The 12,904-nt window shown below is 37.1% G+C and overlaps 1 protein-coding gene across 2 annotated transcripts in view; it reads right to left on the bottom strand.

Annotated features, from left to right (window-relative positions):
• Positions 1 to 12,904, bottom strand: part of WDFY3 (WD repeat and FYVE domain containing 3) — a 176,933-nt gene that overhangs the window by 95,963 nt on the left and 68,066 nt on the right. For both annotated transcript variants that reach the window (XM_081094948.1, XM_081094949.1), the window contains exons 15-21: positions 12,508 to 12,620; positions 9,554 to 9,785; positions 7,812 to 7,912; positions 7,456 to 7,674; positions 3,588 to 3,769; positions 1,643 to 1,874; positions 203 to 363 (exon numbers count right to left, since the gene is read on the bottom strand). In XM_081094948.1, coding sequence (XP_080951074.1) covers positions 203 to 363; positions 1,643 to 1,874; positions 3,588 to 3,769; positions 7,456 to 7,674; positions 7,812 to 7,912; positions 9,554 to 9,785; positions 12,508 to 12,620 — 1,240 coding nt within the window. The remainder of the gene's footprint in view (positions 1 to 202; positions 364 to 1,642; positions 1,875 to 3,587; positions 3,770 to 7,455; positions 7,675 to 7,811; positions 7,913 to 9,553; positions 9,786 to 12,507; positions 12,621 to 12,904) is intronic.

The raw sequence follows: 12,904 nt of genomic DNA, 5'->3' as shown, positions 1-12,904 counted from the left end.
CTTAGAAGGCATTTCTTACTTTTCCAAATTAAGCAAATATCGAAATAGGTTTTGGCTTAAAGCCAAAGAAACCAAATATAAATAATACACAAAAGGCACCATTTCAGCACCTGCTCGGACTTAGGCAGTACTCATGACTAAGCTCTGAAACTCCTTTCCAGGGAGAATCCGTCCCAGCTCACCAGGAAATCATTGTGCTCACCTGCTTAGCGATGGCTTTGCTGTCCAACTTGTTGTACACCTTCCGGATTCTTGCCACTGTTAGGGAAGACACGGAGAGTGCATAGAGGCCAAATGACACCTTTTCCTCTGGCAGTAATAACACAGGAGATGGCACTATGCCTTCAGATTTTGCATCTTTACCTTCAAAAGAAAAATAATCCTTTCAAAATCATTATTCTAACAAGAATTTTAGTCTTCTTATCATTCTTAAATCAGCAAACTTGAAAATCTTTTAAAGTGGAACAAGGGAACTAAATTGAAAAAAACTTTTATTTAATTTTCAGCTCTTCAATTATTTCTTTAACTAGGAAATAGGGAAATCATCTAGTCACAGAGCTTTTCATTCCAAGTTTCACTCTAAAAATATGCTTAACATATAACATAATGCAAAGGAAGAGTTTTAATTATCAAACAAAACACAAAACCCATTCCCCAGGTTCAAAGGAAAAGAAAATGAGTGAACTGTCCATGAGCTTTCGGCCCTAGCCTCCTCCCCAACCAGAGCCCTCATCGCCGCCTCTCTGTATCCTTCTAGACAGCACAGCAGAGTATGTAAGGTGGGTTAAGTTTGAATCTCTGCTGTATCACTTAAAAGCTGTGTAGCTATATATCCCTTTGCTCCAGTTTCCTCATCGGTAAAATGGGGATGAAAACAACTGTACCTAACTCCCAGTATTTTGAGGAGATGAATAAAATGTGAAAGGCTCAGAACAGCTATATCTTTCAGGTGTATTAACTTATTCAGCACTTAAGTGCTCAAGAAGTGTTAGCTATTACAGATACTATCTAAATCAAAACATGAGTGAAAGACAAATGCCTTAGCCATAGGATTATCACCATGTACAATAAACTTGTCCTAACTTCTGAGAACCTTGGTAGATGAGAACAAGGGATGGAAGACATTTGGAAAGAGTACCACATCAGTATCTTTGACTCTAAATTCTCTTCGGGAGAAAGGATAACAAAAAGTACACAGCAGCAGTAAAGGGATGAGAAAAATTGATGTTAACTGCTCTAACCTCAAAAATATATGTGTGTGTTTTCTGGACCCATCATTCCTTCCTTTAACAAGAGTAGACACACTTTAAACTGCTTCATGTAATAGGAGAAATAACAGAAAGAGGATAAGGCTGAGGTTAGACTTTTAATGAGAATGTACACCTACATCCTAGAGCCAGTAAGAGAAACTGGAAAATTAGTGATGAAGAAAAAATCAGGCAAGTATATTATAATCAGTGGAGGAGAACAGTGTGAAGAGGAGTGAGGCGTCAATAGCATCATGCTGAAGAAAAATAGAGAACTCCCCCCCCTTTTGTATATAAACAATGTATAACCTATACACACACGTACTTTATTCATGCAACTACACTTTAGTAGTTAAGCTTCATACAACTTCAAGAAGAAAGAATAAGTTACTCACATGACATACATACAGCCTGAAAGCTTCCAACATAATCTGGTCCTAGTTCATAAATGGTAGTGACACTTGAAGGAGGTAAAACTTCTTCCAAAAAATGTGTGGGTCCCAGTCGCCAAACCAGTGAAGCAATTTGGCGTTGGGCAGGTGGAGTACCAATGTATGCATAGACTGTGCTGACCACAGGAGGATTTACAGAACCTGAACCCCCAGGAGTACTGTGAACATAATGAAGCTGTAAAGAAAACAAAAGTAAGTGTGTGAGCTATGACACACACACACACACACACACACACACACACACAACAACTTTTTTAAGGAAAATAAGCATTTTTGCAGTATATTTTCATTATCCCAAGGTCATATAATCTTATAAACATACCAAAACTGTTGGGTTGAGAAACATAAGGGCAAGTCAGGATTCTGGACCCTAATGTGAAAGTTGGAAATGAGTTATCCAACTCCCAATACAGATAAACTATCTAATGCTAGAAAGAGCAATAATCAAATATAGGGAGACTGTTACTGTCTGGTTGGTTTGCATATCAAATTAATGATGCATCTATGAAATTTTTGGGTTGATATAAAAACAGCTTTCCAACTATGGAATTCAAGTAGACTTAAATTAGCTATATTACCTTCAATGTGAGTGTGTCAAATAAAATTATTCATGAAAAGTGTTTCATAATGGGTAAAGTGCTATTAAAATATTAGAAAAGTGAATAGTCTATTATATGTTATAATTTATACACACACTTTAATCTCAATGGAAAATACATTCTGAGATTTGAAGTTACACTACTGTTTACTGACATGTTGATTAAATTACCATTCAATTTGTTTATAATAAATACATAGAGTACAAGAGATAATGAAATCAAGTTGCATCGTATTGTGTGAGCAGCTTTCATCATTTCACAGAACGAGGTACATTTGTCCTAGTTTCAGATCATCTATTACTCCACATACTAAAGCACATACTAAAGAACAGTTCCTGATGTTGTAAATAGTATGACTGTGAAGAGCAACACATGAACTATCGTTGGCTTCACAGGACTCTGGCTTCTCACAGGCACAGTGATGATGATAACGTAGATATATCCATCATAAATCTCCTATCAATTCTCGAAGCTGAGGACATTTTTATTTTCAAGAATACTAAAAATAATGAGGAACAACCTACTAGAGAATCTACAAACCCATTTCAAATGCAGTTGTGTGTACAAAAAATAAAGACAATTCTCACAAAGTGCATTTTAGCATTTATCCTCCTGACACACAATGCCAAAATAAAGTATTATTAAGGAAGGAACTATATTCAAGGAAGCTGCTGATTTCACTACTTTTTAAACATTAATTTAACAAAAGGACAGACTTTGCCTTTACTACTTCTTTCAAGTGATTATCTCTATAAAAATGGGCACTAACTTTTAGAAATTAAAGAATTTTAAGTGTTTGCTAGTTGAGTTCTATAGAGAGTAACTAGCAGTCTTTATCCTGATTCAAAAAAAGAAACTTCTTATTCTTTACTGGTTAATGCACCTCTCTTGCCTCTCTCCTGGGACTAATCTGGGTGATCTGAAAATAAAGATGAATAAAAACAATTCCAGCTCTAAGGAATATAGAATCTACTGGCTGCATACAATAATAACAAAGAAGTGACAAAAAAGTGTGCTCATAATTTATTTAGGCATCCTTCAACTGGTTTCTCTGTTGTGAAAAAGCACTCTGCAGTCTGGCTCAATCACAGACATATTCATTAATTCTTTATTTTGTAACCTCTCCTTTCCATTCTTCTCGAATGAAGTGATAGGAACTAGCCAGCCACATGACTCTAACATATTGTTCAAATAGAAGGTCAATTTAAAATTAAGACAATTTAAAAACACCCCTGCAAACACACATACACTCTAAAGCAGGCTGAGCTTTCCAAGTGCAGGGCGCTCACCTTCACAGTGCTGACAAGCTGTCCGTCGATGTAGAGGGCCACAGTGCTGTTCTTGAGCATGCCTTTGCTCATCACCAGAACCAGATGATGCCACTGCCCCTCGACTATGAGTTCTCCACAACGAAAGCGAGCACAGCATGGGAGAATCTCATAAAAAGAGGATTCTTCACTAAAATCATCAACTAAGAAATAAAAAAATACTCAACGTTATCCTCATTCTAACAATTATTCATATCTAGATCTTGACTTTATGTTAAAATAATATGATGATGATGTAAATGAGAATATCCTATTTGTTCAGTAACTTCATCTGTACTAAAAAGCAAAACCTGGGATATGCTTTTGCTTTCTTCTCAAAATACATGTAGTTATAACCAAATAAAGTTATAATAGCTAATGAAATAAAAATAAATAAGATTAAGTAGACAATAAAATACAATTATGATAAACAAAAAGAGACTAGCTATATAAAGGGTCTTTTTAAATTCTACCTTAACATACATTTGATTATAGCATTGGTTATAAAAAAAGACCAAGAAAATTTTAAATTATATTCTTGCTGTATGCTCTACTCAGTGATGCAAAGGGGCAACTATCTGTTCTTCATTTGTGAGTGTACAGTCCTGACCCTGACCTGACAATAGCTGGTAGTAAGATGATTTATGGAATGGAAAAGTATTTGATGATCCAAGTTCTCCACTTCACCAGATAAGTCTGGTGATTTGCTAACATTCTGCAATCACTTCCTGACTCTAATCTGGCTTCTCTCTGCTACCCAATATGCTGCCAGATTGCACTAGGAAATAATGGGTTATTATTAATTTAACCATAATGTTAAGTTAATTAATACTAATTTACCTTTCCTAACTATTCAAGAAGGGGGAGGGGAATAACAGAAACCCAGATGTTAAAAACTTATTCCCTCCTCAAATCGTTTTTTTGTAAAAGAGCTAATCTGTAACCATGTAACTTAAAGCAGACCCACCATTTTTCAGTACAAGCAGCAGAGACAAGTAAATATACTGAAAGTTAAAACTTTAAATAATATGCAGAAATAACTATAAATAAAATATTAATTTATTTATTTTTTGAATCTTAAAATATCTGCATGTGTTGAAATGCCAATTCAGAATATACATCTATTAATGAGTTAAGACTACTACAAAGACAGAATCTTCTCCACAGGTGACCTAACTTAGGAACAGACTGAAATAAACTAGGCCAGTGGTCAGCAGGCTGCTGCTTGGCAAAATGCGGCTCGTGAGCCACATGCGGCTCTTTGGCCCCTTCAGTGTGGCTCTTCCACAAAATACAGGCTCTTCCACAAAATACCGACTTCTGTGCATGAGCCACGAAGTTTCAATCGCACTGTACGTGCGCACCCGCACGTGGTATTCTGTGAAAGAGCCACACTGAAGGGGCCAAAGAGCCGCATGTGGCTCGCGAGCCGCGGTTTGCCGACCACGGAACTAGGCGAAAAGCAAGGTCTAGTTTTGAAAGGATGTGAAAAAAGACCAAAAGTATAGGCAAAACCAGCAACTCTTCCCTCTCCCTGTCCTCATTAACAGACTACATCTTCTTGGGGATTACAGAAAATATTAGAGGCCCGGTGCCAAAATTCATGCATGAGTGGGGTCCCTAGGCCTGGCAGAGATCAGGGCCTATCGGAGCCATCTCACCCAGTCCTGATTGGGGCTGGGCTGACCGGGGCCTGCTGGCTGCTGGATGGGGCCTGCCGGATGGGGAGGGACCGGGGAAGGTTGGCTGGCCATGGGATTTGGCTGTGGGAGCGCACTGATCACCAGGGCGCTGCTCCTGCTTTGAGCATCTGTCCCCTGGTGGTCAGTGCACACCATAGCAATTGGTTGACCGGTCGTTCCAGTCGTTCAGTCGTAATGGTTGCTTGGGCTTTTATATATACAAATTACTTATAAAATTTTCTGAGTTTCACATTCTGACTCAGGCTTAAACTAAGACATACCCAGTATTCAACAGTGTCAGGACATCTTGGTGAGCCAACTGGTTTCTGACAACTCTTAATTTCCTAGGCATCTTAATGGGGCTGTAGCTGTTCAGAGGATGGACCCTCGTAGTAGCAACATCATATGTATAGGTTGATATAATTTCTAGTGATATATGGACTATAGTAGTCTTGCACATTACATTTAGTGAAAATCTAGAGTTAGAAAACACTATTCTGGTTTACTGAAACACCCCTAGATCTAATCCTTAATGTTCCCATTAAATTCTACCCTCTTTCCAAATTCTTCATTTACTTTCCTCATTGTTTCTCCTTCAAACCATTCATATTCCTTTTTCCTTTATTTTTCTTTCTTCTCATTCATTCCTTTGTATTTTTAAATAATACCTGTTGGCTTTCTATGTGCTAGGTACTGCTTTAGCTGGCAGGCTACCTAGATTACCAAGGTTGTAAGTTGTATGTAGGAACTTAGAAGTCTTGTAAGGTAGATAGACAAAAACAAAGTAAATAATTAAAATCTATTAAGGCCAGATAAATAACAATGAATATTAAACAAGGACTATGGCAGTGGGCATAAGAAGGAAGAAAAACTTTCAAGAAATATTAAGGAAACATAATACAGCAACACTTCATGAAAGAGGTGGTATTTTCAAGGTAGACATGAGGGGTCTAAGCTGGGCTAACTGGTAGTGGGGGTCTCCACAAGACAGGAGAATAGAAGGAGATGCAGGTTTTATAAAATAGAAACATTACAGTGTGAGTTGTTTACAGGAAGGCTCTTCATATGAAGATATCTAATATGCAGTTGAAATATATAAATCCTAGGACACAAACATATAAAAAAATTTACTCTCTGACTCCCTGGGATAAAAAGATCTAAAGACTTAACACTAACTAAAATTGATGATTTTTTTTCTCATGAAGAACAGATTGAATATGAAGACTAATGAGGAAACCTTGGGCAATACTAATTTTAAGGGAAAGATGGAAGAGAAAGCTGTTTGAAGAACACTGCAGAGGTCAGAGAAATAGTGAAAGAACAAGTATCCCAAATTTTAAGGCTGGAGACCGTTTTAATTAAGACGAAACTATCAACAGGGTCAAATGCCACAGAAGGGGCAAATAGAGCCCTAACAAAAACTTCAAAGCATTTACTGCATTGATGCCTAGCTCTGTACTAGTCATGATGAAGAATACTAAGTAAAGCAAGAAGCCTACAATCAAACTGAGAAGCTAACATTCATATTCAATTAATATTTGGGCACCAACCACAAGTTTAGCAATATCTGGCATTTTATTTACTTAGTTAAGACAAAATTAGATAAAAAGAGGTATATTTTTATACAAGTGCTATAATCACAGTAAAGAAAATTCAGTAAACTGAGATGCATATTTTATGTTATTTACATAATTTAGAAAGATCTTCACGCATGTCTTGAGTTTGAAGTTCCTCTGTATAGCAATGTAATGTTATGGCTTGTGGAAGGGAACTATGGAATTAGGACTAAGTGATTATGTATTAAGTCTTGAAGGTAAGTGATGGATGAAGTAATTTAAGTGTTATTATGGCTAGCACAGTGGCACATATGGTAGGCAGGTGCTCAATGAATATTCATTAGTTAAGCAGAATTCACAGCCAATGAAGATCCTTACTAAAATATACCAGACAAGGAACCTGCTTTCCTAGCAAAGGCTGTGCTTTTCTTGGCAAGTAGAGATGAATCCTTATTTTAGGGACTCTCTCCACTGCTTTCTAAGTCTCTTTTAAAAGTGCCTTAAAATTTACTGGTATTCTATAATAATTTAAATGGGGAAAAATTAATATTATAATGAACTTTAGTACTTTTAATGATCACAAGAAGCAAAAAGAAAAAGACAGATACTAACCATAGTTCTGGAGTAGCTCCTCTTTGGTGGAAACGATCAGAGATCGGTCTTTTGCTGACAGAACTATGGCAAGGCACACATAATGCTGCTCAGAAGAACTTGCTCGGCGCACAACAGTCAGAAGTCTGACAGGATGGTTATTTGAAGGAGAACTAAAATGTTCAATACAAAACCAGCTAGAGTAGCTTAAGCCAGACGGAGGAGGAAAGAATCTTTCACCTAAAGTAAAAATAGTAAAATAACAATAAAAGAGTTTATGTTGAGTCATGTTTACAATAAAAAAAAATAGCAATGAACTCCAAATACAATATAATCTACTAAAAAAAGAACACATAAACAAAGAAAGTAATATTTACCAGAACCAATGCCGCTGACCACAGCCCCATCAGTAAGACCTGTTGTAACAGCACTGTTTGTAGGGGCGTTATGAGGGGCCAAACTCGGCAGGAACAGGCAGCTATTAAAGAAAAAATGACATACATATTAGAGATCAACTTTTTCCTGTGTTATCACTATGCACTCACCACTGTGAAATGAACTACCATTTCTTAAGAGGTATCGAGAGATAAAAGATCATGGAATAAATCTGGGTGCCTAACAAAGTTTCCCTCTTCTCTTAATTATGTGAGTGTATGGAAAGATATACTTTACAAATCTCATACAGAGTCCTGGCCAGGTGGCTCAGTTGGTTGGAACATCATCCCATACACCAAAAGGTGGCAGGTTTGATTCCCCTTCAGGGCACATACCTAGGTTGTGGGTTCTATCCCCAGTTGGGGTGTGCATGGGAGACAATCAATCGATGTCTCTCTCTCTCTCTAAAAAAAGCAACAAAAACATATCCTTGGGTGAGGATTAAAAATAAACAAACATAAAATCTCCAATAGCATCATTTGACATTTAAATTAAAAAAAAAATAAAAGTATAACTTGCATATGGTAAATGTACCAACATATAACTCTGTTCAAGACATTGGAACAATTTTATTACCATAGAAAAACTCCGTGTCTCGTCCAGTGAGTCACTCTCCTATTACGACCATTCTGATTAGTTTTGCCTATTCCTAAATGTGCTTGAATCCACTATTCAATAAAAACCTATGATAATCTTCTTAAAATATAATTTATAGTTTTAGATCAACGTATAAGAATCCCACAAATAACTAGTATAGATGTAGATCTGTTCTATTAGCATCTGTGTCCATTTCAAGGTTGATGGACTTTATAAACTCTTCTAGATTCTCTACAGATTCTTTACTGTTGCTTCTGCTACTACAACCTTTTCTGCCAATTGAAAAAAATTTATTTATTTGATGTGATAGTCACTGAATATTTATAATGTATGAGATACTAAGATAGGTATTTTGAGGGAGAGGATAATAAAACCCAGTCAAAGAACTTTTAATCTGATTTTGATTTGCACATTACCCATAAATTTATTATGTTAATTTTAAATTAGAGGCTGGTAAACATTTTCTGGAAAGGACCAGACCATAAATATTTTCCTCTTTGCAGACCAGATAGTCTCTTTCACAACTACTCAACTTTGCCACTCCAGCATGAAAACAGCCAAAGACAATACATAGTTTAATGAGTGTGGCTGTGTTACAATAAAACTTTATTTACAACAAAATATAATTTACAAACATATTTGAACTTTGGGCTTTAGTTTGATGACTCTAATACCATATAAAGTTATTCAGAATAAGTAATTTAAAATAATTAATTTATAATAAGTAATTTAAAATAACAAAAAAATAATCAAAAAGGGCTGAACTAAATGAGCACTAAGTTCTTTCACAGCAGCCAGTTTACTTTGCTGGGTTTTTTTCTTCCCTGCTTCACTAGTAATGGTCACTCCAATCCATCAAAACAAATACCTTATCACTGTGGCTAACAATGACACCAAATAAATTATACAGTAAAAAACAAACAAAACTAAAACTACTCTTAACATGATCAAGAACTCAATAATTTAAAACTAAACAGTATATAGTATATTTTAACTAAGTAGATTTAAAATCAAAGATCTATTTGTCAAAGGCAAGTATGAATCATAAAAAACATAATAAGGCTTGGCTACCTTGTAAATTCCTTACCCAAACCCTTCAAGGGATGTGTCAAATTCAACAAAAGCTGGAGTAACTGAAGACCCATGAAGTCTGATGTCATGTGGAGTTGTCATGGAGACCAGACACTTTACCCGGGTCAGGGGTACAGTGCTTCCTTCTGCAGATTTTACCAAGCTCTTGCTTATCCGATAGTGGTTATCTTCATGTAAGCTGAAGACATTATCAGAACCCAGACCTTCCATAGACATGATCAGACTACCTGTAAATCAAAGACAATTTCTTGGGAAAAGTATCACATAGGTTTCTAAAATAACGACTTTACAAGGCTGATTTATTTTTATTATAAACTACAGTTTTAATGTACTTTATGTTCATTTTAAAACTTAAATAGCCCATGTTTCCTTTTTTTACATATTACTAAAGTAATAAGCACATTGTAGAAATGTTGGAAACCAGAGCACCAATAACCACTATTCCAGCCACTGTTACAATATAATTCAATAATAAATTATGGTTAATGGCTTTTATAAAAACCTGATTATACTTTTATGTCACAAAATTATTTATTACCAGAGGCCCGGTGCACAAAAATTCCTGTTGGGAGGGGGGGGAGAGGTGAATGGGAGTCCCTCAGCCTGGCCTGCACCCTCTCACAGTCCAGGAGTCCTCTGGGGATGTCCTACTGAGAGGGCCTAAACTGCAGTCTGGCCTCCCTCTGTGGGCAATCAGGATCAGGGGGCAGCGCCGCCCCCATCATCCCGCTGTGGCTGCCAACCGGCCTTTCACTGCAGGATGGACCAGCATCACCCCATCACCCTGCTGCTGCCGGTCTTTCTCTGTGGGATCAGCCCCTGTCACCCTACTGTGGCCATGCAGGTGGCCTCCCTTTGCAGGAGGCGACCAGGCGGGCCCCTTCAATCGCCCCTCCACCACGGCTGGTCACCGACCCCCCACCCCCATCGCTGTTCCCTCACTCTGCCTGCTGGCAAGTGCCTTGGCTGGCCTGGCGCAGCCTGCTCGCTGCCCCCCGCCCCCCCCCCCCCAAAAAAAAAAAGGTCGTTCTGCCATTTGGTTGATCTGCATATTAACGGTTTTATTATATAGGATTTTTTTTTTTTTGAGAAAAAAACAAAATATTCTAGAAGCATTATATGAAACAAAACAGGTCATCTTTCTTATGGAAAAAATCAGAGATAAATGGCAGAAATTTCTTCCATTATCTCTCCATTTTTAATTCTTCTAACTATTAAAATTAAATATGTGATCACAAAGTACTTAAATTAAGAAATTTCTATAGGCATGTAAATGATAATTTCAAGAATGAAAAGACAAACTTCAAACAGTTCTATTTTTCAGATATGTATTACAAATGTAATAAAGAAGATACTCCCTCTTGGGATAAATTACATGAATGTAACTGTTTCCCTTGTAAATGTGTTAAGCATTTAGGCTCAACCATAAACACAGTTCAATATTCTCCAAGATAAACTATTTTTATTTCTATTCTTTACAAAGCAAATCACAACTCAATTCTAAAGAAATATGTAAAGTATAAAAACAACAGTAACAAAAAATATACATACATCTAAGAGATGTATATTAATTAATATAAAAAACTGCAATACTTTTTGTTTTTCAATAAAATTATGTTGGAACTCAAAAAAATCTTAAAGTTTTCAAAATACAGTATTCACTAAAAATGGATAATAATTTGCAGGGGAAAAAATTCAGACTGAAATAATGACTGAAGGTTGTTGAAGCTCGGATTCACACCTGAACAAGAAGGGCTGAACTAAATGAGCACTATGTTCTTTCACAGCAGCCAGTCTACTTTGCTAGGTTTTATTCTCCCCTGCTTCACTAGTAATGGTCACTCCAATCCATCAAAACAAATACCTTATCACTGTGGCTAACAATGACAGCAAATAAATTATACAGTAAAAAAACAAACTACAGAATAAACACTGGGAGGAAATCTGGTGCAGATGAGGTGTCTACTGAGAACACCATCATAGCTTTTGAGTGGATGGAAATCTGTTACTTCTCCATGTCAGGTGGGTAGGCAGGCCTACATTCTGCTAGCCGCCTCCATCACCATTCTATTGGCCTGATGCAAGAACTCCTCTGCTTGGAGGTTCATCACCAATACTATTGCCTTCCCCCTCGCCCCTCCTCCCCCCCCAAGAAACTGCCTTCTCCTATTGTTGGCATTTCATTCTCATCCATCCTCTCTGTAATGATTCTTGCAATGCACTGGGATATCAAAGTCCACGTGAACAAACCACCTAACACCTCACATTCAGTTTTATGATACTTCTTTTCCCCCAATGAGCTTCACCTCTAATTCCCTCAGAGCAATTTGGGCACGGTCCTCTGCTTGTTTCACTGCTCTAATTTTGGCTGCCATTGTTCCACCCCATTTTTCCAGTTTTCTCGTTCCATTTCTCTCACTACATTTGCTTTTTGGTTGAGCCATTATTCTCCGGACTAGCGATCATCCTCTTCCTTCCAGCCTATCACTCACTGCTTGGCTTCATGTCTTTCCCTATCTGGCCTATACTCCTTGGTGTAGCTCAACTACTTTAATCAGTATTTTTAATTTCCTGTTCTTCATGTCCTCCTGTAGCAGCTGTCCTGTTAATATTCCAATCAAGATTCTTTAGTCCAGGCAAGAAAGGCTAATAAAGAAGGGCAAAGTAATTATGAATCCTTTGGAAAAGAAGTATTACCTCTGACAACCCAAGGATTATTCTGCAAGTAATTAAAAATCTCCTCTGGATCTCACTTATTACACCAATGATTCCTCCCCAACCCCCTTCAGTCACTCAACCAGATCTTGTTTCTACATTTAAATAACAACAAACAAAAACAACAATGAATTCTTCTCTTTCCTCTCTATCATAGTCAAACTTCTTGAAATAATATTGATCCCCCACATTTATAAAATCAACCAAAAAAAAGAAACTTTAAAGTCAACTTACTTCTCATCTCTGGCTCATAACTCAGTGAACTTGGTTTGTGGACTCTATATTGTTTTAGCAGTTTTTTGTCCCAGGCACCACAATTTAATGGACTTGCCAAACGCAAAAACTCCCTAAAGAAAAAACAAAGTTATTCCTTGACTGAGAATATTACATAAATCATAAACCAAACACACACAAAATAGGAGTTACTGAATTATAACACATCGGTTAAAATACAAAAGCAGCCTTAGCAGGTTTGGCTCAGTGGATAGAGTGTTGCCTGAGGACTGAAGGTCCCAGGTTTGATTCTAGTCAAGGGCACATGGCTGGGTAAGGGGGCATGCAGGAGGCAGCTGATCAATGATTCTCTCTCATCATTGATGTTTCTACCTCTCTCTCCCTCTACCTTCCTCTC

This window comes from Myotis nattereri, assembly GCF_964212035.1.
Source record: "Myotis nattereri genome assembly, chromosome: 1".
NCBI lineage: Eukaryota > Metazoa > Chordata > Mammalia > Chiroptera > Vespertilionidae > Myotis > Myotis nattereri.
The sequence above is the reverse complement of the archived record's forward strand: the minus strand, read 5'-3'. Positions and strand labels throughout refer to the sequence as shown.